Source organism: Astyanax mexicanus, chromosome 6 (assembly GCF_023375975.1).
Source record: "Astyanax mexicanus isolate ESR-SI-001 chromosome 6, AstMex3_surface, whole genome shotgun sequence".
Lineage (NCBI taxonomy): Eukaryota > Metazoa > Chordata > Actinopteri > Characiformes > Acestrorhamphidae > Astyanax > Astyanax mexicanus.
In genome coordinates this window covers 41,808,295-41,836,221 of record NC_064413.1, presented here as the reverse complement: position 1 = coordinate 41,836,221, position 27,927 = coordinate 41,808,295, and the positions used below count along the sequence as shown (strand labels likewise).

The 27,927-nt window shown below is 36.9% G+C and overlaps 2 protein-coding genes across 3 annotated transcripts; one reads left to right on the top strand and one right to left on the bottom strand.

Moving 5' to 3' along the window:
- Positions 1 to 94: 94 nt before the first annotated feature.
- polr3glb (RNA polymerase III subunit GL b) lies at positions 95 to 7,684 on the top strand. 2 transcript variants are annotated; one of them, XM_049480637.1, is made up of 8 exons: positions 95 to 578; positions 1,934 to 2,089; positions 2,479 to 2,608; positions 2,858 to 2,926; positions 4,912 to 4,968; positions 5,736 to 5,806; positions 5,981 to 6,097; positions 7,315 to 7,684. In XM_049480637.1, the coding sequence occupies exons 2-8, from the start codon at positions 1,970 to 1,972 to the stop codon at positions 7,399 to 7,401; spliced, it is 651 nt and encodes a 216-aa protein (XP_049336594.1). In that variant the 5' UTR covers positions 95 to 578; positions 1,934 to 1,969; the 3' UTR covers positions 7,402 to 7,684. The 2 variants fall into 2 exon arrangements, with proteins under 2 accessions (XP_049336594.1, XP_007237795.1); XM_007237733.4 differs by having other exon boundaries at positions 96 to 578; positions 1,931 to 2,089.
- Positions 7,685 to 21,478: 13,794 nt separating this feature from the next.
- On the bottom strand, positions 21,479 to 24,858 carry txnipb (thioredoxin interacting protein b). The gene is made up of 6 exons (XM_007237732.4): positions 24,231 to 24,858; positions 23,827 to 23,902; positions 23,558 to 23,708; positions 23,111 to 23,470; positions 22,527 to 22,826; positions 21,479 to 22,394 (listed from the first exon to the last, which is right to left on the bottom strand). The coding sequence occupies exons 1-6, from the start codon at positions 24,484 to 24,486 to the stop codon at positions 22,353 to 22,355; spliced, it is 1,185 nt and encodes a 394-aa protein (XP_007237794.2). The 5' UTR covers positions 24,487 to 24,858; the 3' UTR covers positions 21,479 to 22,352.
- Between the last annotated feature and the right edge of the window lie 3,069 nt (positions 24,859 to 27,927).

The window sequence follows — 27,927 nt, the reverse complement described above, 5'->3', positions numbered from 1 at the left end:
TTTTTGCTGTGATATCTGTGGCATTACTGAACTACTGAACTGAGAGCAGGCGGGGAACTGTGAGCGCGTGGCTCGTGTTTTCTGGTGGGAACTCATTTCTGAGCGCAACGCGGCGGAGATGCGTTTGTTTACATGGAGTTTGGCGGGGAATTTCTCTTCATATCTGAATCGATCTGTTTTCATTAAAGCAGAGCAATAATAAGAGTCTGACCCGCGTTAATAGATTAATAACGGGGGTTAATTTTAACCAGACGAAATACGGCAGCGCAGTATCTTTAGCATGTTGCTAAATGAGATAAATTAGCTCTGTTAAGCTGTTTTGTGTGAGTTTACTCCTCCTGGGTTTGGTTATTTCTTGAGTTGAGTTTGTATCGCTAGATAAAAAAATCATGTTGTGTCCAAAAGTGCAGGAAACACCAGTTAGTTTAATGTTAAGAGAGTGGAGAGATGTTTTACCAGCTGGATCTCTGTCTCTTCTGCTCTCCCAGCTCTGTTAACTTTAGTTAGCTAAAGAAGATAAAAAATAACTTCTTCTAGATGCGCTGTTACTGCTGGAGTTCATCATCAGGCAGGTTTCAGTAAGTTAATAACTGGAATTCTTACTTTATTTATGTTACATTACAGTTTTTTCTCTGTTGTTTACACGCATTTTCTGAAAGCATTTACTCTCAAACTCTACACACAAACGATGGGCAAAACCCTTTAATTCTCTTGCAAAATGAAACGTTACATTCAAAACAATATTATCTCTCCTCAAAATGGTATTTTGTTTTCAGATGACACACACAAACACACAATCCATCCTATGAATAGATATTTATAAGAAACAGTTGAACACTGATGAGCTCTACATTCATCATAATAACTTAGGCTTTTTATGTTCAGTGTTATACTTACAACAGAAAGTACATACGTACATACGTAATTGTATGCAACTTTTAATCTCTATAAAGGAGTAAATGCATTTTGTATTTAGTGTTGTTAGTGGAAACCTTAGATAAAATATGGCGTATCAAGTATTGTAACAGTATTGTTTACTGTGCAGTATAGAGCTAACGCTAGGTAAATTAGATTACCTTTTTAATGATTCCTTCACTAAGCCTCACTGCTTCTCTATGTGCAATATTTTCTGCTAAATGTTCAATTGTACTGCTTGTTTACTATCTATTTTCTTATTTATGTACTGTTAACTTATGTGCAGTTTTACTGGTCACTGCTTACCAGTCACATACAGTAACAGTTTGTACACATCTTCTCATGTAGTGACATTTATTCTGAAGACATCAAAGCAATTAAGGCACACATAATGAAGTATGTGTTCCCTTATAGCTTCAATGTCTTCAATATTACATTTACAATGTAAATAATCATAAAATAAAAACAAGAAAAACACATTTACAGACAGTTTACGTACAAACCTTTGACTGGTACTGTATATACTTGGCAACTGTAGATAAATGCATGTAAGAAATTACTAAAGACCTTAATAAATTGAGTGAGAAGATTGTTAAACTAGCTAAATGCTTTTATATTTAGGCCACAATATATTAAATGATAGGGATTTTGGTGATTTATTATAACACCACACATTTACCACTTCCTCTGTATATTGCATATGTTTAAAAAAAGCTTAGTATAAGGCATAACTGTAGTAAAACATTATGACATATATTATTTACTAGTTCTTGTAAAAGCTGTCTGTTAGGAAGCATTCTTCAAGTGTCTTTTTTTTTAAAGTTACTGCCATCTATAAACATTACTGAGAATTTTTACCTCAAATTATTACTGCTAATTAAATGATGCAGGCATTTTAGAAGTCACTTGAATTCCTTGTTACATTAAAGCTGACTTTAAAATGTAGTATAGCTTAATTGATCATAAGTAAATGTGCCAGTGTAAATATACAGTTAGTGATTTTATTCACTTTTAGAAGACATACATTGTTGATCATTGACTTCACTGCTGTACCATGGCTGGCCGAGGACGTGGCCGAGGACGAGGTCAGCTGAGTTTCAGCATCGAGGCGGTGGGAATAGGAAAAGGAGAAAATCTTCCACCTTCAACTGTTCAGCCTACACAGCTTTTTCCTGTGAGTTACATTTGTTGCGTGGCTCACACAGTCCTATAATCCTACACATTTACAGAAGTGTTTTTTAAGGGTTTTATTAATGTCAGTGGTTTTATATAGAACCATTACAATGGTAAGACCTGTTTAAATAATTAAATCTTAATGTTATAAAATTGTAATTACACCTGTTTATTTAGATTTTGTTTAGAGCAATGTGTGAAAATCTCTTGTATTCTAGTTTTTGACAGCATTTTTAAATGTGCTATTTTTTTATCGTGTCAGATCTAACTTTACAAACCTCAGCAAAACAAACTATTGTGACATAAATTTTAATTATTTTTTTTGTTTTGGTACTTCTACACCTGTGGTTGAATGCATGTGCTCTCTGTCATGTTGTTTCTAATGGAAAGCCACTGGAGCATAAGCCAGTGCCCTTGCAGACGTCAGAAGAGGCAGAGTACATGCTGGCTTTGAAGCAGGAATTCAGGGGAGCCATGAAGACTCTACCTTTCTACATACGACCTGCTGCACCCAAGAAAGGTCTCAGACTCTTCCCACTCAGCATTATGCCTGTGACAGTAGTAATTAGAGTGATTAGTGTGACATATTCCAGCAACCAGTCTCACTTAACCAGCTTGTAGTTACATGTAAGAGATTTCCCATCAAATAAACATTTTAAGTCCTCACTTTAAAACCACTGAGAGTGATAGAAAACTAGCTTGGTTGTTTTACTGTTATGGCTGATCAGCGTGATTGGTACATTCTTTATTACAATTTTTCCTTTTCCAGATGTTGAGCGTTATTCTGACAAATATCAGTCTACTGAACCGTCCGACAATACCATCGAATGGACCCCAGGTAAGTGTTGTATGTATTTATTTTGTATTTATTTGATGTCATTTTGTTTGAGATTGTATAATTGGACTATACTGAATGTTAGACTGGAACTCAATCATAGCTTTTATTAAAAGATGTGAGTGAGGTCTATTCCATTAGATCATCGCTCCCGCGGAGCTTCCGAGACTGAATCAACAGCATTAATTGAAAGACAAATTACCATGAAGTCAGGATTGGTCCTCAGCACACTAATTAAAGTCGTAGTGTGGCGGTGTTGAGAGTCTGAAATGATAGTGTCAGGCAAATTAAAAGTGACAGGCTGAGACAGCGGCAGAAGGCACTGGTTCTACAGTGTCTCACGGTGGTCAATCAGAGACACTGTAGAACCAGTGCCTTCCGCCGGGTGTGCTTCCCTAATAACCAGCACCTTAATCACAATCAGGTGCTGGTTATTAGGGAAGCACACCCAGCATTGTTAAAGCACTTAACCTATGAGAGGGAGGTGTGAGTGAGAGCATGGTAGAAAATTATTATAATGGTACAGTTTGTTTGATTTATTTAGGTACAATGTTCAGTCATGTGACTCTCACATGTCACTGGGCCTCACTTGATAAAAAGACAATTCATGTGACAACTTCTGCTGGTTGGTATAACTGTCTTATTTGTACTTTTGATGTACAATTTTAATGTTAAAAGTATAATAAAACCTAAAATATAAAGCTATAACACCTTATTTTAATTAAATTATGTTAATACATGCATGCAGTCTGTCTCATTATTCCACAAATCCATATAACAGCGCAAAGTTTTATGTTGATAATTAAATTAGACTGTAATTCAGATAATTAATTATATGCTGTCTCTCTTTACTGATTTTAAATGCTCAGAAATACATTCCTGTGACTCCCTTGTGTCAAAGTCAGGAGTGACACTGTAATGATTTTCTTAATGTTGTGTAAATTAGCAAAGGAGCTCGAATACAGATATTTTCTCGATAATTATATAAGAAAAAACACATTATCAAATAGTCAAATATTTATATTAAACCACTGAATATAATTCAGCTGACAAAATTAGTTTAGAAACAACCTTGTTCTGTTTTTAAGAGGAGTTTCAGGTTGTTTATCAGGAATGTTTAAAAAAAGTGCTTTGTCAATCCCAACATCATTTTCAAGCCCTATTTTTTCAAATGAAAAAAATTATTTATAATAATGAAATTGCATAATAATGCAAATACACCATTTGAAAATAATTAACTGTACACAAACATGACATTGGAATATATATATATATATATATATATATATATATATATATATATATATATATATATATATATATAACTAATAAATAAAAAAAATATTAAATTAAACTTTAATAGACTCTCTTTGCTAAAAAAAATGTAACAAAAAATTTTGAGCTCAGCAAAAATGAGTGAGGTCATGTATATTTATTGTTTAATAAGTCAACATCAAAATGACTGGCCTGTTTGTTTCACCACAGTTTGGCCCATGCCATTCACACTGCATGACATTCAATCAGAAGTGAAATTTGAAATGAATGTAGATATGAGTAGTAGTATTTTGAAATATGAAATCCTATTGTCATTGTAAGTGATGCACAGGGAAATTATAAAATTAAAGAAAAAGAAATAGTATTTCATAGTAATTAAATCTTTTTTTTTAAAGTGAGTAATATTGGAACGATTTCTGAACATGGAGCCAAATTTGCTTTATAAAATGTAAGACAGACTCAGCTGCAGTCTTTTTAATTGTTCCCCCAAGAGCTGTCTCCTTTTTTTATTTATTAATTTTTTACATCACTTAGCTACAAAGACTAAAAACATTCATTTGATTTTTTATTCATTTGTTTTATTAAAGTATTTTTTTTATTTCCAGAACCCAATCAGTGTATTACAGCATTACTTGCAAGTCGCTTTACTGAGATTGCTCCTTAACTAAAAGTAATCATTATTGTTATTTATTATTATCATTTGTCTTTTTTAGACTGGAAGCGTCTGCCGAAAGAGCTACGTATCCGGACGAAGAGGCCTCCGAGTGACAGTGAGTAAGCCACAGTGTTCAGATCAGTCCTGATAAGAACTCCTGAAAGGCCGAAATGCACTGATTTGCAGGCCCACAGCCTCCTCTCCCCAGAGGGATGGAGGCCCTAATCTACAGCCACTCCACGGAGAGAAAGCAGAGAGAAACACTGCATCGACTCAGTGGGAGAGCCGTGCCTCTGCTCCAGCCTCACACACAGCGCAGGATAAAATACGCGCACAGAGAGAGCTTTTAGAGAGAAATAATGTCAGGCTTTAAATACACTTCTTTGAAAAGCGAAGTGCGGCTGCTTGTTAGCAGCGTGAATTACAAGTCGCCTTCCACCGCAGCTGTGTGTGCTCTAGCAGCACTCAGGCCTTTCTGTAGCCACACGTCTTAAAAGAGGGTAAATGGCATAAATTAGAGCGCATGGAAGAGGCGGCCTGTCTTTTAGTCCTTAAGTGATGAAGGTAGGCTCTGACTCATTGCTGTCTCAGGGGAAATCAGGAAGACGGCACTCTGCGCCATTACACGCACCTCCGAAATGAAAGGCTGTGGATAGAGGGATGAAAGATGCGGAGAAGAGAGCGATCAGGGGCATGAAGGCTGCAGCATTGACGAGTGGAGCGTGTTTAGTTTAAAGCCGTGTGTCATTTGAGGAAGAATCAATATCAGTTGCATTTTCTCAGATTAATACAGTTGAGTGTGCTTAAGGAAATTCATTGGAGCGAACCTCTAGTTCCTTTGATTATGTTAGTCTCACTCTGAGGGAATTTGTGTTGTTTCAGAGAACCCAGTCATTCCCAAAGAGAGCAAAAAACCACGAGTCAACAAAGAGGAAATCATCCGCAAACTGGAGGTAGATCTTTATTTTAATAGCACACACTGTTTCTGTACTTAATAATATTATATAATATTAGATTAGCTGTTTAGCCGTATTGCAGGTCTGTCCTCACATTAAGAGTAGCATTTTTATCAATAAAAAATGAATGAGTGAATTCTCTGTGGAATATTTATGGTTTTATCCATTTAGACGTTGGAGAAAAAGGAGGAGGAGGTGAGTTCTGATGAAGAAGAGGGAGAGAAGAAAAAAACAGAGGAAGAAGAGGCAGAGGGTGAGGAGGAGTATGATGAGGAAGAGTTTGAGGAGGTAAGACTTCTGGCAACAAATGTTCTTTAATCAGTAAAGTCTGTGTTACATTTTAATTATCATACATTTTATAGTACATGCTTGGAGAATCAGTAATATCATAATTATTATTATTTCTAATAATACATATTAAACACTTTTCTAAGTACTGTTTTACCAATTATTTATTGCTGTTTATAGAAGGTCAAATACAACAATAGACCAGCACTGCCTAGAATATACATAAATTACATTGCAATTACACGCTATTACCATGTAAAAAAAATACTAATTAAATAATTGATGCTAATAAATGGAATAACAGGGTGGTGACAAATAACAAGTGTTTATTATGCATTAATACAACAGATTGAGTTCAGTTATTAGTGATGTTCACATGACAGGCCTACCCAAATGAACAATATGTCCAAATGTTTGTTCACACCTCCTTGGAAAACATATTTATCGTAGTTGCTTTAAGTTGCCAACGGAATAGGACTCAATCAAACCCTCACAGCATTGCTCCAGTGCTCTAGTTCAAAAGTAAGAAATTGCCCAGCCAGTAGAAACAGTTACTCTAACAAAAGCAGGAGGAACTCTTTTAATTCTTGATTTTGGAAGAAACAATAAAGGAATGAGCAGGTGTTGTAATTAAGCAATAATACACGAGAGGGAGTGCTATAACGTGTAATATTGCATGGATCTTGAGTGTATTATTAAGATTATACCACAGTTCCATTACCGCTGTTTATTGAAAGATTTTGAGTGAAAGAGGAGGAGAAAATATGATCTGTTTTATTAATAAACACTCTGTGAGTTAAAATAGTTCCATTGCTGCTCTGTTTGTAGCTGCGCTGTTTGGCTGGTAAGTGCTGCATCGTTGCTAGGTTACCTGTATGTGGCGGAGTATTACTGTACATGGAGAGCTTCAGTTACAGTGCATTACCGGCTGATAACGGCACTCATAGAACGCCTCTCAGCCAATCACATGGCAGGGTCAGAACTAACTGTGGTATAAAACTACATTTGTCCATATAGTTTGTGTTCTAATAAAGTTCATTATGATACAGTATATAGTACATAAGACATTTATAAAGTTTATAATTTAATTTAAAAAAATTTAAATAAAGTGTAAACCATGTTATTTGATGTTTGTGATATCTTCTTGCTCCAACATTTTCTATCTCTGTCTGTGTGTTGTGTGTTTGTGTGTGTGTTATTTTGTTATAATGGCACAGGAGACCGACTACATCATGTCATACTTTGACAATGGTGAAGAATTTGGTGCAGACAGTGACGACAATATGGATGAGGCTATTTACTGAAGCGGCGCTGGATATCTGTGTGCAGCTACCAGAGGTTAAGCTGGGGGAGTTTGAGTCCTCCTCACATCAAGCACATTTAAAAAAAAAATGATTATTTCATTTGGCAGCTGAGTGCGTAATCCAGATTCCTCTTCACGAAGGGGAAGGACTGTGTACTATAGGTATTCACACAGGATTGTTTTTTATAAAGGAAAGTAGGGCATTGCACCTGGGTGTTGTAATACACCTGAAAATATATTTAGCTCCTTTCACTTCATTGATTTTACTTTTTTTTTTATTCCTGAGAGAATTAAAAAAAAACAACAACATGTAAATACAATACATGTATTTGTAGGTTTCCAGTAAAAAAAATATATGATGGACTGATTCAAGCATATGTTAGCAACATACACAGAACTGAATCAAGGCGTCAGGTTTAAGCAGTGTTTATGTAAAATCCACAGTGTTTGTAATATTTGTAACATTTTATTGCACACCTGCTGTCAGTTTTATATTGTTGTATAGTTGGAATTTGTACTTAGATTTTCAGTTTTTTTTTTGTAAATAGTGACATATTTCTGAGTAGGCTTATCATTTTTGCATTAGTGTCTTACATTTAGAAAAATGAATCTGCACATTTTTATACATTTTAGTATTTTGCATTATATATGTTTAAACAGTAAGTAGAAATGCAGTTAGTGACACCAGCACTCCAAAAAAAAATATTTTAAGGTCATTTAAAAATCGTATAGTATGTTTTAGAGACAGACACCTGTATCTTTTTTTTTTGCAACAGGCACAATTAAAAATCAATCCGTCCTAAAAAAAAAAGGGACTGTGCTTTTCCTTACTTATCAGTTTGTTCTGATATAACAAGCAAAGGCCTGCAAGCAGCAGCAGCAGCTGATTGTCTGAGATCCGGCTGTTAGAATCTCTCTGCTAGAGAGTCTAGCAGTTCTTTTGAATGGCAGGTAGGTGGTGTCTGATGATAGTTGAAAGTATCTATGGCAGAAGGACTGTCTCTAGGCTGTGCCTGGTAAGATGATACACAGTATTTCAGCAGCAGATATACAGTGGCCCATATGTTTTCCTGACACAAATATGCAAAACTCTCATAACATGAAGCTCATAGCTTTGAAAAACAGATGTGCTTACTTCCTCATCTAGACTGTTATCTTTGGAACCTGCATGTTTCTGACTGTTTTAAGACCATGGTAGGTTGTGGTTGGTTTACATTAGCCTTTCTAGAAGATGACAGTCTTGCTCTAGTTGTTTCTATATAGCAATAACCCAAACGTCTCAGCTCAGAGGTCAACTGTGTGACAGGATTTAAAAAAGACTTCAGTTTCATTTACATTTCATTACATTTAACGGACGCTTTTGTCCAAAGCGACTTACAATAATTATGTACATTTAGTAATAAGATATAGAAGAAGATATAGAACAGAGGTCGGCAATAGGTGTAAAAAAAACATCTGGCCCGTGAGGTTGTTTGAACTATAGTGAAAAAAATATATAATAAAATAGAATGCCTCTCTGGTCAGCTTTTGTTTACATCCCTCCCCTGTGTCTCTTTCTTGGTGTGACTAATTTCTGCCCGTTTTTGTTTTTCCATCCGTTTTTATTTTTCCGCTCTCCTTATAATGTCCCCCCCCTCGTGTCTCGCCACGTAATGACTTAATCAAACTTAATTGCCGACCACTGATATAGAAGTTCAAGGTAACAAACAAACAAAAAATGTCAGGGCTTAAGTAGATCAAAGGGGTATAGTGGGTAAAGGAGGAAAAGAGGGAAAGAAGGAAATGAGGTTAGAAGTAGTTAGTTTGTTAGGGGTGTTAGGAGAGTAGGTGCTCTTTGAAGAGCTCTGTCTTCATGAGTTTCTTAAAGGTAGTGAGGGATTTTTCTGCTCTGGTAGTGGAAGGTAGTTTGTTCCTCCTTTGGGGAACTCTGCAAGAGAACAGTGTAGATTGCTTTGTGTGAATGTTTAACAAAGCTAGGTAACGCTCACTAGAGGAGTGCAGCTGCAGCAAGTTAAAAATCTGATGTGTGATTACACTATTGGATATTTTAGTATCAATGTGAAACAATAAATAAGCATCTTAAGTTAGTTTAAGCTTTTTGCAAAGGTTTTTTGTAACTTGACTGCAGCTTGACTGCACCAGGATAAGAAGTAGTTTGGTGTGTGCATTTACTGTGGACCTCCATCTCACTCTACCTCACTTTACCTCACTCTACCTCCAGCTTTCTTATGTCACATGGTCTTCAGTGTTTCTGCAACATTCTCTATGTCTCTGTCGCAGCACATGCTTAATTCAGTTTGAGTTTGCTGTTATTCAGCATGTTATCACCTCTCTTATATAATAATAATACTATTATTTTGTGAAAACTAGTTTTGCACAAATACCAATCCTGTATCTTGTCAGTGTCCAGTAAAAAAAAAAAAAACATTTATCTCCAAATCAGCAGCTTTACAGGAGACTTTCTATGGAAGTCAATGTAAAAACATTGAAAACGTGTAAAAACGTTTATTTCCGGTATTTTTTGAGAATTTCTATTGGTCCATTGATCAAGACATTTTGACACAGTGTAAGGGACATTTTGGTGTTCATTATTAACTATGTAGTAAACAATGCAATATGATGTGTCCTCTCTGAATAGAAATTGAATAGAAAGTGTTACACGATAGATAATTTCCAGTGTATATTCAAGTATTTAATTAATATTTATTTCTGTCAGATCTCCAAGGAATAGTGAATACAACCTGTTCCTCAAAATGATCTCAGATTATTTCTTTAAATTGTTTGAAATGACATGTTGTTCACTGGTTAACACAACTACCCTCTTCCCAGCAGATCAGGGCTTGGTGCCCCACTCAGGAAAGTACCAACAGTTTTGGATTAGTATTCTTTCACTTTTCTAATAGCTAATAGCTCAACCCTGAGACACAATTAGACCTGATGACAGTTAGCATCTGACAAATGCTGAATGTCAACCTAAAATTGGGTGAATAAACAGTTTGTACTTTTAAAAAGTAAATGTAAAAGACAGAAAATGTCTGTAAAAAAGGTCACTTTTTAGCAGCAGAAATTTACTAAATTATAACAGATAATTTCTGGTAATTATAGTTACACCTTTTTTCATATATTTTATAAATATGTATATTTAGTCACATATTTTCTTTTAGTTATGAATTGTATTTGACAGTGATATGTCAGCATAAAATGTAGTATTGTGTGAAAAGACTCTTTATTTCATGTTTTGTTCCGTTTTAATTGCCATTTTAACATGATATTCCAATGAAAGATTTTACAGGGAAAATAATGTAATTTAACAGTTTTTTACTGCAAGTCTACAGCTCTGGAAATAATAAGAGACCGCTTAAAATGATGAGTTTATTTGATTTTACCAAATTAAAAATCTCTGGAATATAATCAATAGGAAGATTGATGATCACAAGCCATCAAACCAAGCTGAACTGCTTTATTCAAGCGGTGTGTAAGACTGGTGGAGGAGAACATGCCAAGATGCATGACAACTGTGATTAAAACCAGGGTTATCTCACCAATTATTGATTTCTGAACTCCTAAAAGTTTATAATATGAACGTTTTTGCATTATTTGAGGTCTTAAAACTTCGCATCTTTTTTGTTATTTTAGCCATTTTTTATTTTCTGCAAATTAATGCTCTAAATGAGAATATTTTTATTTGGAATTTGGAAGAAATGTTGTCCGTAGTTTACAGAATAAACAATAAACAGAATAATCAAACATACACCTATAAATAGCATATAGAGAAACTGATTTAGAAACTGAAATGCTCTCTTAATTTTTTGTAAGTGTAATTTAGCTGTTAAGAAAAAAAACATAATTAAATATTTAGTCCCCAAATTCTTAATTCTAAACGAAACATTTCATTTGAAAAGTTCTTCCAGGAATAGACTAGGATTGTTTCATTCAGGGAAACAGTGAAACCCATCCAGTGGAGGATTACAGCGCTGAAACAGGAGCCGGGGCAGGGTGGGCGGCAGGGGAGGGTAGGGCAAGGCAGGGCAGGGCAAGGCAGGGCAGGGCAGGGCAGGGGTGGGTGAAGCAGCTGGAGCAACAGAGGAAGTCTGCTGATTCAGTGCAAGTCTACAGTATCTCTGACGGGTTGGTTCATCACTGCCTGACAGAATGATAACAAGCTTAAGTAGACACCAAAGACTCAAACCTGACTTCAGGAATTTAGTCCAGTTTCAAATAGCCCGGCTATGACGCACATGTTAATATGACACCTCGGTGGCACTCTGCAGCCGCAGCTGTTTTGTCAGAACTTTTCTAGTTTGCACGACATGTGCTGCATTTCCTAACCAGCACTTCCAAAGCTCACTCTCCTGCTGCAGATGGCATACAGCCACTTGCAATTGTCCCATTTGTACACTAAGCTTGATACCTTATCTTCTTGAAGACCAGCATTGCTCTTAATGCATATAACTCCCTTTAAAGCCCAAGAGCTTGTAAAGCCCCTGGTGTTATCTATACAATGGCTGGTGCTTTGTTGATGCCGATCTGTTTCATTATGTGCAAAAGAACAAACAGGATCCTGGAGCAGTTTGTTAATGAATATGTCCCCTGGTGCTTTCTCAGCATCTGCTCTGAAGCCCCTGCACAAATACTGATACATGAGCCTGCGACTGGTACAGCAGGTGCTAACGCACAGTTCAAACACAGCATGTAGACACCTAAAACTGTCTCTCCCAGCAGGTCCTCCACTACCAGCCAGGCTGCTGTGAAATCCCTGTAGTGCTGATTAAAAATAACACCACAATTTGCACCTTAACTAGATCAAATAGGCTTGTGGACGTGCGGTATGGAGCATGCTTGTGTTCCGGCATTCCATATCATCTGTAATTGCAATGCAAGTGCAATAGTAACAGCAATAGCATCATGGTGCATAATTCAGTTCTTGGTAAGCCAAGGTTCTCCATACCAAGGAAAATGTGCTGTGCAGAAGACAGCCACTCCAATAGGCTCCTCGAGCTAGAGCAGATCTAATGATCTTCTCATGTTTTTCTTCAGGAATGAAACCAATCAGAAGCGCAAGGACACCTTCTGTATTTCAGTAACACTAAGTGACCTCTTGAGAGACAAGAGGACCCTCCAGGGGGATGTAAATAAGCAGATACATGCACACACACATATACATATACACATACATACACACAGCAGGTTCATGCACAGCAGGTTGGTAATTCCAGCTGGGGAGGGACAAGTGCTGCTCTTTGTCTTTCATCCCCTTTAATTAAGATTCAGCACTAGGCTCGAGGAACAGTGGTCGTGTGCTGAAAACAAAAGCAATCCGAGGCCTCGCAACAATCCCCCTCGTCAGGTCCAGTCTGTCCCCTCCAAACAGCCGGCTTCATCTTCTCAGTAAAGTGTCCAGAACTCTTGATCTAGATACACACACATACATACGTGCACACACCTTCCTAATGCAGGATCAGAAGATTCCTTACTGTGATTATATTTATCATTTTGTCCCTGAAAGACAAAGCTATTGTAGTGTATTTAGGTCATAGCTGACACAAGCCTTTATGAGGCCTTAAGCAGAATTTCATTTGGGGGCCCCTCATACCACCACCTCAGCATCATTCCTTTCCACTGTGTATGTAATGTACCCAATATCATTAGCATTATTTGTAATTAGCCTACATCATACTTACAAGGTCATTCTGCCTATTGTTTTTAACTTTACTTAATTTTCATTAATTGTTACTTTTAAATAAAGTGTATAAATGTGGCATATAAATGTAAATATTTTTTGAAGTAACATTAGCAGACAAGACACTGCATTTACACTAAAAAAGTTAACCAGTATGATTTATTTTGTTTTAAAAAACAAAATGGAACAGATGTGCAAATGTCTCCCACTACAATAAAAAAACCTTTACCTTTTTTATATATATAAAAATGTATGTGTCTAATAAAGACTGGTGTTATTTGACTGGTGACTGGGTGAAACTTGTCAATGAACCTTATGTGCTCATGACCTTCTTGCTGGTCACCACTTGTTCTGTCCACTGACCACTGCATTCCAGAAAATCCCATAAGACCTGTCTGATGCTTTGGAGGATGTTCTGACCCAGTCCTCCAGACATTACAATTTGGTTTGTGTCAAAGTGTATTTATGCAAATTTTTCAAGAGCTGACAGTTCACTAGCTGCCCAATATATTCCCCCCTAAACAGATACCACTGTAGTTACCCACTTCATCTGTAGTGGTGCTAATGTTATGGCTAATTGGTGTAAATCCTTTTCTATTCTTCTATTTCTCTTTTTTCTGCATCGGTATTATAAAAAAATGAAATTGGGGGAGATATGTTATTGAAATTGAGCCAAGCCACTGTTGCCAACTGCTTGATATAACAGTAATGAGACCCACATAGCCATGCCAGGCTTAAAGCAGGAGTTTGGCATTCAAAACCTGTACTGTAAAAACTCACACGCAACACAGGCTGTTGGTACAGCTGCAGGAATCAATCAACACAGAAACTACAGCATCAGATAAATCTGAGATATTTGCCCATTCATTTACATTTAAGGTATTTAGCAGATTAATTCATTCAAAAAATAAATACACATACCTCATGGTGTTTTACATACTTTTTTATTTTTAAAAAATATCATAATTGTCATCATTCTGGATATTTTTTTGTTAACATGTCACACTCTCAGGCCTCATCTCTGTCCTTTCTGACTCCATAAACTACAATTCCCATGATACAGCTCTCCTTCAGAACTCAGTCATATGCTCCTCATCAGCCAATCAGAAAGTGTGTAATAGATCCATGTCACCTTAGTTTTAGAATCACACTCGCCTGTTTGTAATGAACTCTGTGTATTTATACACCCTTTTTGTCTCTGTCTGCATCCCAAACATGTGCTGCACTCTAAGATATAAGGTATATATGATAAACTTATCTTAATAGTGCAGGTTTGGCACTTGATATTTCTGTAGTAACCCAGTTTGTACTAACATGAAGTGATGAAGCTGAGACGCCAACATACATCACTGCAAGTCCTCCAGATGCTTTCGCTGCACTTGCATCGCTATTTAACAATTTTCTTCAAATATTGATCAAGACGTGAGTAGCTCCTCCCTTTCTGTTTCACTTTGCACTGTGGGATATTAATGTCCATTGTCCACACTCAAAACCCAAGTGATTCTGAGAATGTATTGTAGATATTTAAGTATACTTAACTTTGAAACATTTATCCATGCTTCTTACTTAATACTCAAAAACTACAGGGGCCGGACAATGAAACTAAAACACCTGTCATTTTAGTGTGGGAGGTTTCATGGTTAAATTGGAGCAGCCTGGTGGCCAATCTTCATTAATTGCACATTGCAGCAGTAAGAGCAGTGTGTGAAGGTTCGGTTAGAAGGGGTGATTTGAAACCATCATATTAAACTCTTTGTATTAAAAAAAGGATCTCACTCCAATTTATATACGTACAAATGCAGATGAGTGAATACTTTTGGTGGTATAGTGTATTTTGTTGAGGTTTTTGTAAAGAATCTGACAGACGTTCTGTGAACGTTTAAATCTTGCTGTGTCATATAAAGCACTGGCATTGAGCTGGCCAATTCCCATGTTGGGGTAATTGGGAGGTTAGATATTTAGAGCAGAGATCACAGCCCAGACACTGACTGACCAGACCCAGCTGCACTGGACACCAGTCAAAATGCCTCAGCAGGACTGTGATCACCCCATATCTGTCATTACAGTAGTTCCTCTATGAGCTGAGCCTCAAAGGTTAAAGGCCACCATGGTAATGTACAGTCTAATGGTGACATGCACAAGTTTAGGTATGCCTGGTCAAAATTTCTGCTTTGGTGGATAGTTAAGTAAGTAAAAAAATGAAGTCAAAAAAGCCATGCAAATTTAAGGCACCATTTTCAACATTTTAATAAAAAATATATAATTTTTATTTTGTATAATTTCAGAGTTAAAAATGGGAAATAGCATTAGTTTAAACAGCACAGTCAACTTTTCCAAGATCTCAGACCTTTTAATAGTGTGTTAGGGCTATGGGATGATCAGTTATAATTAGAAATATCAGTTCAACGCTTTATAAGTACTAAGACTCTTTTAACCTAGTACTCTGAAATTATAATAATTGATGGAACTGGAAATGGAAACCATTTTCTTGGTTCACAATATACTAAGAGACCACTTCAAGATGATCAGTTCTGATTTTACTATTTATAGGTATATGTTTAAGTAAAATTAACATTGTATTTTATTCTATAAACTACAGATAATGTTTCTCTTAAATTCCAAAAAAAATGTTGTTATATAGAGCATGTTTTTGCAGAAAATGAAAAATGGTCAAAATAAAGAAAAAGATGCAGAGCTTTCAGACCTCAAATAATGTAAAGAAAAAAATCACAATAATTTAAAACAACAATACTAATATTTTAAGTGTTCAGAAAACAATCTTTGGGGGACTTACCCTTATTTTATTTATTTATATCACAGATTTCATGTGTCTTGTCATGCTCTTCATGCTGCTTTTGGGTAACCTTATGCCGCTCCTGGTGCATAAATTCAAGCAGTTGTGACCTCCCATCTTCCTCTTGATTACATTCCAGAGGGTTTAAATGAGGTTCAGGTCTGGAGATTGACTGTCAACTTATTCCAGTATCAGTCAGCGACCACAGGATGACATCAAGTGACCTACAAAAAGAATGGCAAATGGCAGCTAGGGTGAAGTGCACAGTAATAAAAGTTTAAAATATGCTCCTAGAGGCAGGACTCAAGTCATGTAAAGCTAGAAAAAAGACCTTCATCAATGAGAAGAAATGAAGAGCCAGGCAGAAGTTTGCAAAAGACCTAAAGGATTGTAGTAGGATGGAGTAGACTAGAGTAGGATCGAAACTGTATTTTGAAAAGGCTGCTTACAGGAACAGTGTAGGTCAAGCTAAGCTCTGTAAGATCAGGAACAGCCCTGCTTGTAGGATTGGTTGAAAGGCAAACCTAAACCCCTTTTTGACTACAAAAAAAAAAGACCTTCAGGAAGATTTTTTTTTAGATTTTGGAGTTGGAAAAATATATCTCTTATTAAACAGCCACCAGAAGAAAACTATTCCTGCATCCTCACCACAAAGTTCAGTGTCTGAAGATTGTAAAGAAACATGTAAACCAACCTGATAGATATGGATGCACTGTATTTTATTGATTATTGATGACAGGGATGTGAGTGGTGGGTTTTCACTAAAAAGATGGGTTAAAGGCAGAGGCCACATTTTATTTGTAAGGTTAATACAGTATTATTGTTTTGTTCTGTCTAGTTAAGTATGTTTAGATAAAACCACAGACTCTGTTACAGGATAATGATCATTTACACACCTCAAAATCCACAATAGACTTCTGCAGGAGACACAGACTAAAGGTTATGCAATGGCCCTCAACATAACATCTCCCAACATGAAAATGGTCAATAATTAAAAGAGCCCAACAAATGTTAACCCTCCTATTATGTTCATTTATCAGGAGCAGTAATGGTGTTCTGGGGTTAATTTGACCCAGTGCATATTATTTAATTATCCAAAAGATGTCTGAAACCCCAAAAAATCATTACAAGTAGTGTAAATATTTTATTACTAACTCCATTGCTAATTATTATATTAATATTTACTTGTTTTTCCATAAAATACTTCCATACTTGTTTGTTTCTTCCATAAAAAATACATGTTCAAACTTTTCCCTACTTTATTACTTTTGAAAGACCAACATATAAAACAATAGTTTTGCATAACATTGAAACATAACATTACACACTGCAATTTAGTTTAGTTTTGTTTTGTTTTTGCAGGGGGTGTTTGCAAATAGTTGAGATGAACCACTAATTAAGGCAAGCAGAAGAAGTTTCATACTGAAAAAATACTTTTAACTATTTTTTTTTTTTTTTTTTTTTTTAGATCTTCAAACTTTAAAAATGGTCAAATTGACCCGTAACATAACAGGAGGGTTAAGAAGCTGTGAAATTTGCCTAATGGTGTGTTATTAAATACTTACCATTTACCAACCCATGTTTTTAAACTTGAACTTCATGCCTTTTAGAAATTAGGTCATCTCACTTAACATTTCACAATAGCTTTTAATTTTTTTGTACAATTGTTCCCGAACCCTTGCATGCCAGTTCTTGACAGAATTCATTAAAATGATTTGAATAGCCCGTATTCTGTGTGAAAACATGCTTAGTCATATCCAATTAATAGAATAGTCAGTCTCTTCTCAGGTAGGCATATGGGTCAAATTTAATGAAAAATATCACATTTGTAGTGGGAGAACAAAAACAGCAGAAAAGTGCACGGCCTTGTGTGAACACTCACTCTTCTGGGTAATAGAACACTTAGGGCTTATTGTGTAGGTACATGAATTGAGCTGCAGGGCTGTTTTACTGCACAGGTTACAGTGATAGATAAAACTGGAGTATTCCACTCAGCAGTTAGTGATTTCTTTTTTTTTTTTTTTTTGACCACGAGTTCTGCACAGTTTGCCATCCCCTCCAATCAGAGGGCTGATTGCATTTTCTGGGACCCCCCCAGAGAGACCAGTGTGCAGGAACAGTTTATTCTCATGCCTGACATTACAGCACGCTCACACACACACACACAAACACACTGCTATTAGTTTTCAGAAGCAACTTTTTTAGTTCTGAGAGAAGCCCACCCTCTCTGATAACTTCACTCAGGGTGAGTCAGCGAGCCCGGGCCTTCTAGACCACCCGCCTGTGTGGGTCAAATGCCAAAGATTTACACAACTCCTAATTCCAGAACATTCAAGAGATACAACTACATACAGGTGATCTCTGTCTGTTTAGATACACTATTTGGACAAAATTGACAAAAGTTTGAGGTCACTATGTTTACCAACTCTAAAATTTTTACTTTTTGACATTGTTTCACAATTGCTTGACGAACAGACCAATATAAATGCTCCAAAAGAAATGTTCTTCTCATGTAAAGTTACAATATTATAAACTAAATGAGCAAAAATATTGGAGCAACTTCTCATTCATTGTTTAAATGGTTTCATGCTCAATCAAGATTAACCCTTTTTAATCCCTTAACTAAAGATGCTGGATTAGATCACCAACCCAATTAATCCACAACAAACATATAGTCTATATCCCAAAATACCCATCTTGTTAATTAAAAAAGACCTAGGGAAAGGGTGTGAGTAATCCATACTTTTATACACCAAATAATGCAGTAAATATGTGATACATTTTTATAATATCTATTTTTATCCTTCTATCAATGAAATGACTGTACAATAGAAATGCTCCAAAAACAACTTAAAGGAAATGTTCTTCTCATGTAAGGTTACAATTTTGAAGGAGCCAAGGTTTTTCATTCATTGTTTTAATTGTTTTATATGCAATCAAGGGATTAAAAAACAGTTTATCCTGAGTTTGTAGGTCCATGATTTATGAAGACTTTTACAAGATTTTATACATTTGCTAAGAGAATTTGATTGCATTAATTGACGAGAGCATTACTTGACGAGAGGTTAGGATGCTGGATTAGATCACCAACCCGACTCATCCACAATAAACAGACATATAGACATATAGGGGCTTATAAAATACCACAGTCACAACTATATAAGTCACAATATCAACTATATAAGCAAAAGTATTAGGACACCTGCTCATTCATTGTTTTATGTGAAATAGTTGGATTAAACAATGTTTATCACAAGTTTATATGTCCAGAGAGGGCTTTTACAAAATTGTGTACTATACTTTTATACACATTTAGACATATAGACATATAGTGGCTCTTCCAAATACCCATCAGTTCTAAAAGCATCAATACCAAATGAAGAAGACATGAAAGAAGATCTATTGAAAGGTTATAAGAAAGAAATACCTTTATATGCAAAATAATTCAGTAAATATGTAATAAATGTGTATAATATCTGTCTTTATCCTAAAACAAATAAAATGACTGAACAAATCATGGGTATGTACAGTATATATTTCTGTACTAATTATAACAATTAAATGATATTTATTGTCATGTACTCTTGGTATTTTATAGGTACTTACCCATTGGTCCTGGCTTTTATCAACCTTCCATTGTTCACAACAGGCCTGATAATTATGAATCAGATCATGCACTGAGCACATGAAATAAGTCATCAACCAATGGCTGCCTGCATGACACTTGCTCTAGGCCATTCACAGGAAAGGTGAAGCTCACTACACCAATCAGTGCAAATATCAGGGGTGTTGTCAGTGAAGGACATGCAAAACTGCAGCACTGGAAGGAGTGTAGGGCTGTAGGGCTTATGTATTAGCAATTATATGTAATATATATGGCTATAGGTTTGGAATTGCTTTAAGAAGAATGGATGAATCTGCAATATTTGATTTGATGGGCTTTTGAGTAATTTATGTGATTCTTAACTTTATTATTATCAACTATTACACTTCTAGTTAAATTAAATGCTCTGCCTCATCATCAAAACAAGCCTGCCCAAGTGTGTGTGTGTGTGTGTGTGTGTGTGTGTGTGTGTGTGTGTGTGTGTGTGTGTGTGTGTGTGTGTGTGTGTGTGAAGGCTGCAGGCTGTGCTTCAGCATAGAGAGTACCTGTTTGACATTTTGGTTTGAATGGCTCTGCAAACACTGAGGCCTCAGTGCACAAAATGCCACTGCAGATTCAGAGCCTCTTCCAGGTCTGGCTATTGTAGACTGACCACTGGCTGTTTGTGAACTGGTTGGGATGCAGTGCTCCTGCTTGTTTGTAAGCATCTGAAAGGCTGTGAGAGCAGCAGGTTTAGAGCTGGGAGGTGACAGAGAGAGTCCTACTTGGCCGGCTCTGCTGCTGCTGCTGCTAAAGTTGGAGGGAGCTGTAGGATGAAGAGAGCTAGCTAGAAAAGGAGAAAGCCAGTGAGGGAGAGGAGAGGATAGAAAGAGATCCTGCTCCTTTTTCAGATAGGGTCTCTGTGTGGGGAGACAGCTGCAGAGCCAGTAAACAACAGCATCGGGTTTCTGATGTGATGGCTGTGGACTTGCTGAGTTCGCCCTTGACATGATTCACATATGCTGTAATGCATGCATGCCCTCATGCACGTATGTGTTCTGTTGCCTGCTCTGCAGCTTTCCTGCAACTTTGCACGTTCTCTGGCAACAAAAAACAACCTTGATTGTCATTTAAGGCCTTCTTTTGCTTAGTTAAGATCTGGTGAAGTGTGTAAAAAGTAGTATTATAGGTTGTAGGTTTCAAAATATTGTTAAATTATTCTTGTATAAGACATTGTATATCGATATTTAAATATTTAAAGTTTTTTGTTTATGGCTTGTGAAACATGTAAAATTGTCAAATAAGAAACAGTATATAACCCCCAGTTGCAGGTAAAGCAATGCCCTGCACCATCTAAGTGTAACACAGATATCATTGTGTGTTTGGTTGCAAAATACACAAAATGCACAATACACACAAATTATTTATCTTTTCGAGTAAGTAGAGGTCATATATTATGTCTAGCGCTGGCATCTGTTGTGTTTTCATTGTTCCACTCACTCATTCAACCTGCCCAACTGGGTTGAAGGCCATCCACATCATTGGCATATGGTACACCCATCAATCAAAAGCAGTCAACAGTTCTTGAATAGCTTCCTGATACACAACAGGTGCCCATTTAATAATACTGCGTACCACAGCTTTGTGTCATGGGTACTTTTTTATATTTGGTTGCCGACCTTTCCCCCACATTGCTCTCACCCCTATCCCACCCAGGGACTGTGCCACGAGCCTGCTCACATGTCGTTAAGGCAGGCAGATTCTCTCCTGGGGTATTACTTACTATAAAACAGCATGTACTGACCATGATTAAGATGTGGCAATTCATTGAATCATTTGAGATTGTAGAAGAGTCAATAGAGAGGGTCAGTGAATACCTGTGTTTTGTCTCTAGGACAGCAGCACCATCTTTACTGTCCAACAAAACTATGAATGATGATAATCGTGCAGTGATAGACACTATAGTTTGTGCCATTTGTGTGCCAAAACTGTATAATAAAACATACTGACGCAAGAAAAAGTTTTCATTTCAGATTATTTATTAACTTTTATCATGCCATTAAGGCTAAGTATATGTGTATATATATATATATAAAAATATTTTATACAAAAATAGTTTAATGACAAGTGTCAAATTCTGTCAAACAAGTGAACTAAACAGATAAATTACAACCATATTTTGTGCATTCCAAGAGCATTCCAACTAAATACAATTTCTAGAACGAAAGGAAATGAAGAAATGAAGTGTTGTATCGTTAAAGTGAAGTGTTATATTCCGTTTTTCTTCGCAAACAGAAAACAAATTCAAATCATTTACTCTGATACAAAGCTATACAGTCAGCAATTACATTACAAAACTGTCTTCTGAACCTAATTTGACCAGTTCAACTGAAAATGTACTGTTTAGTTTAGTTCCATTGATCAGACTAGCAATAGGAGTGCTCATAACTGCTATTTACATTCAGATCTGGAATGACATTAAAAGGCAGACATAACCTTTTACCAATATGGCAAAGCTCATCTTCTATCTGAACAACTCTCAGATCTCAAATACTGAGGATACCCCAGACATAATAAAGAAAGCAAGACTGTACAGGTAGTCGAATGTTGTTCTCAGGGGTGTAATTCCTGTAAGAGTGAAAGCATCCTCTGGTTTTTACAGCATGATACACTTAAAATAAGAGTTTTTCCAACCTGCAACAGCATTTACTACTAACACCAAGCACTTCCCAGTAACCATATCTCTGTAACAAACTCCTTTCACTGGCTGCTGCTGCTGCTGATGATGATGATGATGATGATGAAGTAGAAGATGAGTGTTTGTTTTTGCACTCTGGGTTCAGCTCTCATCAGCGTCACCATTGACACTTCTAATGTTCTTGTAACTGTAGCTGTTTAGCATAACTGAAGGTTAATGCCAGTGCAGTTCTCCCCAACCTGAAACACAAGAGGGGAACAAGAAAAGGGTAAGTCTTAGCCTGTGCCGAAATGCTTAAGTGTTCTTAGACGAAATTCATACAGCTATCAACTAACAGCTATCAAACAACTGTCCACATCAAAGGTACATACCTCAGTATAGGCAGGGGGAGGCGTATGATGGTACTGTCCGACATTCATGAAGATGGGGCAGTCGTCTTCATCATAATCATCCAGGAGCGGGATGAGGGGGCTGTCCAGGTGGCCGACCCGAGGGATCTCGCTGTAGCTGGGTGGAGCAGAGGGCATGGACACCGTACTGCTGGAGGCTGCGCTGCCATCCTGGCTGCTCATGCTGCAGGTGCGACTGGCGAGGCCATTGAATGGAATGGTTCCAATTACAAGCGGAAGCTCCAGGATCAGCTTCTCACTGCCTGGAATGTGCATGTAAACCTGAGATACATAAGAGACACATATATATGAAATTAGGATGTTAACTCTTGTTGCTAGAATCAAAAATTTAGGTGGCATTTCCCATAACAGTTTTTTGAGGTCTAGAATTCTGATAATACTGGATTGATTGCTTCAATCACAAGGGCCCTAATCATAAGTAATGTAAAGGACCTTAATCAATTATCATTTCCTCCTAAAACCACAAAACCAGAAACCCTTGTTCGTAGGAGTGTAAGCTTCTAAACATAGCTCCAATGGGTGGGTGGGTGTGTGCTCACGCTCACCATCAAAGTGTAGTCCAAGTGGATGATGTTGCAGCCCAGGACGGTGGGTTTCAGTCTGGGCACACGAATGCTCTTGCCCTGCCACACGTCACACATGCCAGAGATGATATGGTTTCCCCTGACAGCGGAGATCTTCTCACGAAACACCTTTCTGCGACCGTTGGCCAAGTAGGTATGGGTAGCAATGATGGCAGCCTTTGGTACGACAATGCGAGAGCAGGAGTTCTCGAATTTGCCATCAATGCTGATTTCTTCACCCTCGCAGAAGCCCTTGCGGTTGATCTGAGCAGTGATTGATACACTGCCATCAGGAATGAACATGCAGGTCAACCTCTTCTCCTTCGCACCAGTGGCTGGAGACTGCAAACAGATGGATCAGGCTTTAGAATAATTTATATCCATTACTTTTAATTTGTCTTTAAAGCACAGTACAGAACACTGACTCACTGTAAGCTCAAGCGTGTTGATGTCGACTGGCTCCTCCACCTCAAAGCACTTTTTGCACTCCGCACCTCCTGACTGCGAGGGCCGCTCCATCACCGCTTTCACGTAATATTCCACAGAGCCAAACTTGCCTTTATAGGAGGACGCTAACTGCCTGTAAATGGTGAAAATATGGAAATGTTTTTAGAAATTTTTGAACATTTTTGAGTATTTTTAACAGTAATGCTCTCATTCATTACTTTGTGTGTGTGTTTGAGTCTGAAGATGCTCACCCTGGCTGGGGTAGCTCGAATCCAAACATGTATTCGTATGTATTTCCAGGTCTGAGAGTTATTGAGCCATCCATGTCTGAAAGACAGACAGAAATTGAACCACATTAACACACCATCACTCAACAAAAAAAATCACTGCAGCACATTTATTCAATGAGCAGTCTAATCATTTTCTCAACTCAAGCCTTGAGTGGGTCCTGGAGGCCCACTGCCTTCCTCATTTTTAAGTGCTTTTTCCTGCCTTAACACACCCATTTTCACTCAATAATGTGTTTGTTAGCTAATTAGCTGATTGGCTGGTTTGTATCAGACAAAATTAGGGTTTGAATTATCGATTATTCAACAATTATCATCAAGCTAAATCACACACACACTGATTCAGGCAGTATCGCACTCTACCTCACCTGTGGGCTGCTGGTCAAGGTGAAGGACCTCTTCATACTTCAGGTAGTCAATTTCATCCCTGCAGCGCTGTTTTCCCTTGTGGTACTCCACTTTGGCACAACCGACTCCATACAGTCTCACAGCCTTCACTATGGTCACCTCTGAGACCTCCACCACCACCCTGCCAGCCACCTTATCCCCACTGCGGTAAGAGGCCTTGCTGGGATCACGGAACTCAATCTCGAAGGTCTTGGGCTTCTTTGTCAGAACAACCATCCTTGCTGTAGGTTAGTAAGCTAAAAGACCACTAGTCTTCTGGTTTATACTGTCACTCTTCTCAGTGTCACCCCTATCTGTTCACTCTCTCAGGTTCACCCCTTTATATTGTTGTTGTTGTTGCTGCTGGTTGTTGTTGTGTTTGTCCCTGTTGGCCTACAGGAAGTGTGGTAAACACTGAATGGGGCTCAGCAGCTATATAGCTTGCTAGACTATTTCCCAGCCTCTCCAGCCCCTCACTCAGCCCACTTTCAGTATGAGGTAGCTACCTGCAGCTTGGCCTCATGTGCGCAACGCGTGCACTGCGTGCTAGAGGCTTGAAAGACCCTCTGGTTGGCCGAGCGCGTTGTTTGTGTCCGCGTCGACCAATCAGCGCCCAGCACAGCCGCGTGGACACCGCATGGCCACTAGACTCATAATGAGAAAGGGGGGCTCGGGCGGCTCTCAGTTACAGTAGGAGGGGGAGGGGCTAGTCTCCTTCCCCCTACATGGGCAGCCTATCAGACACGGCCTGTACTCCTGGAGCTGTGTTGTTGTGCACGTTGACAGTAAATACCTGATGTTTCTGGCAACAGCATCAGAGTACTGAGTGACTTTCAAACTGAAAACACTTTGAAATTTTAAAACTGAAAATACTTTAAAACTAAAAAATACTTTAAAACTAAAAATACGTTGTAATTTTTAAACTGAACATACTTTAAAACTGACAATGCTTTGTAACTTTGAAACTGAAAATACTTTGTAAATTTGAAACTGAAAATACTTTGTAACTTTGAAACTGAAAATACTTTACGATTTTGAAACTGAAAATACTTTACGATTTTGAAACTGAAAATACTTTAAAACTGACAGTACTTTGTAACTTTTAAACTAAAATACTTTGAAACTGAAAATACTTTGAAATTTTGAATCTGAAAATACTTTGTAACTGAAACTGAAAACTGTTTTAAAATAACACATTTGGTCACCTTACAACCTCAAACTTATGGCATACAAACCAAACCAACAAACCAAATATTTGGTTAATACATTATTCCATACCTTATTTTTATGTATATTTATGTATTTATTTGTTTGTTGCCTGCCCAATAAAAAGTTGCCACCAAAAAATAAGGTCACACACTCTAATATTTCATTGGACTGCCTTTAGCTTTGATTTACTGCACACATTCGCTGTGGCATTGTTTCGATAAGCTTCTGCAATGTACCAAAATTTATTTTAATCAAGTGTTGCATACATTTTTACCAAGATATTGCAGCATTGAAGATGGTAGAGTCTGACCACTGGACAAAGCCTCCTCCAGCACATTCCAAAGATTCTCAATGAGGTTAAGATCTGGACTCTGTGTGAAAATGATGATCTCATGCTCCCTGACCTCATTCTTTCAGCACATACTGTTGCTGAACCTAGACCTGACCAACTGCAGCATCAGCCCCACATCATTTGCTTAGTTAAATCCAGGTAGTGATTTTTTTTGGCCTGGAAGTGTATAAATCAGGTAGCTCCTACTTTTGTCATTCAATGGATATGCCACTGAAAATAGCCCTTGCACTAATATCTGACTTAACTAGTATCTGATGTTAAAAATGAACAGTAGAGAGTTCCGTTTGCTTTCAGAGTAGACTGCATTTTGGGTGCATATGTAGAGTAGATGAGTGTATTGTTTGAATTGCACGTTCAGTTTTTCGCCTTCCATTGATACAGTGACCCAAAAGCCATGAGGTAGCAATGCTGCTGAGTCACCATTTTTAAAGTCAGTTCTATAATTAACTGCAGCTAATCTTTTCCTATTAATGCACTTCTGACTGGACACACACACAGCCAAATTACTGACAGAGAACATTCCACCAAGAACACAGATCACCATCTCAGACTCTGACAGGCCTTTCTTTATTTTAACATGTGTTTATTTTAAAATGTGTTTCACATATTTGAATCTGTTTTTTAAGAAAGCATCACAATTTAACTGGACTGTGAGCAGTTCGGATTCTGTTTATTACTGACAAAGCATTCTTTAACTTTTTTGGTGCTAGATAAAACCATCTACAAAAGGTATTTAAACAATGTAAAGAACATTAGAACATATGGTAAAGAACATTTGAGCATTTAATGGTTCTATACTCTTGAAAAAAAAAAAAAAAACGGGGTCCTTCAAGGGTTCTTCTTTCTATTTTGTATTATGTCAACTTTAAGGCAGAAGACATTTTATTAATAGGCACTTTTGAACAAAAATCTCGCATTTCCATTTGTTGGTCTTTTTTATTTATTTATTTATTTATTTATTTATTTATTTATTTATTTTTCCAAAATGTGAGTCTTTCTGTATCTTACTTAAGTCACGATAATTGAACCAATAAAAATGCTCCCAATAGATTTGGAATACAATAACATTTATACATCATCCTACATCATACATTTGGAATACATCCACAGAAAGTTAATAATTCTGTTGTAAAGTTGCATTTTGGAGATACAATATAATTGTCCAGCTGCAACAACAACATATAAAAGGTTCACTATAACAGAATATATAAATCCATGTAATTTAGTTATGAACCCCCATTTATTAAGAGTGTAAATATACTGAACCATTTCCTGGCACCTCTCAGAAGAGCATGGGCAGCAGCGTGCAGTCTGTCATGTTTCATGACTGAGCAAATTCATCACCCTCCCTCCAGTGGAGATAGCTATGCTGCCACCTATTGAGTTATCCTCAGAACCCACTCTGATTTTACCCCCAGTGCAGACCAGACACACAGTGTAGACATCTATACATGACAGCATTCAATCAATCAGTCACTCAAACTTTATTTATATAGCTCTTAAAGTGATTGAAAAATCATTAAAATTGAGAATTACCAACTAAAAGTGACAAAGATGGATAGTAAAATAATAATAAATAATAATAATAAATAATACCATACAAACATTCAAGAAAAAATAAGATTAAAACTGGAGAATGATGTTAAGTAAAGATGTAACAATATGTAAAATGAGTCAATAATAACATATTGAAATATATGTAAAAGTAAAAACGGAGAAATAAGACCATAAAAAGTCTCTAAAGCAGTATATGAAAACCAGACAGATTTTGTAGGTTTTACATTCTGTTTATTATTGACAAAGGGCTCTTTGACTTTTTTGTGCTATATAAAACCATCTGCAAAATGTATTCAAACAATGTAAAGAACATTAGAACATCTGGTGAAGAAACATATGCATTTAATGGTTCTATACTCTTGTAAAAAAAAATCAGGGTTCTTCAAGGGTTTTATTTTAAATCATTACTTTAAGAAACATTTAATTATTATTTGGGACTTTGCCTGGTCATAATGGTTGCCAGGATTGGTGGAAGGCTTTTTTTATCAATAAGCACTATATGCTATATACACTAAAGCAGTATATGAAAACCAGACTGATTTTGTAGGTTTTGCATTTAA

Excerpts from the sequence above, each read along its gene's own strand:
- polr3glb (XM_049480637.1), top strand. The coding sequence starts at position 1,970 with ATGGCTGGCCGAGGACGTGGCCGAGGACGAGGTCAGCTGAGTTTCAGC. Across the intron at positions 2,090-2,478 it reads AGCCTACACAGCTTTTTCCT|CCACTGGAGCATAAGCCAGT; the intron begins GTGAGTTACATT and ends TCTAATGGAAAG. Across the intron at positions 2,927-4,911 it reads TACCATCGAATGGACCCCAG|ACTGGAAGCGTCTGCCGAAA; the intron begins GTAAGTGTTGTA and ends TGTCTTTTTTAG.
- txnipb (XM_007237732.4), bottom strand. The coding sequence starts at position 24,486 with ATGGTTGTTCTGACAAAGAAGCCCAAGACCTTCGAGATTGAGTTCCGT. Across the intron at positions 23,471-23,557 it reads TCAACACGCTTGAGCTTACA|TCTCCAGCCACTGGTGCGAA; the intron begins GTGAGTCAGTGT and ends ATCTGTTTGCAG. Across the intron at positions 22,395-22,526 it reads CTCCCCCTGCCTATACTGAG|GTTGGGGAGAACTGCACTGG; the intron begins GTATGTACCTTT and ends CTTGTGTTTCAG.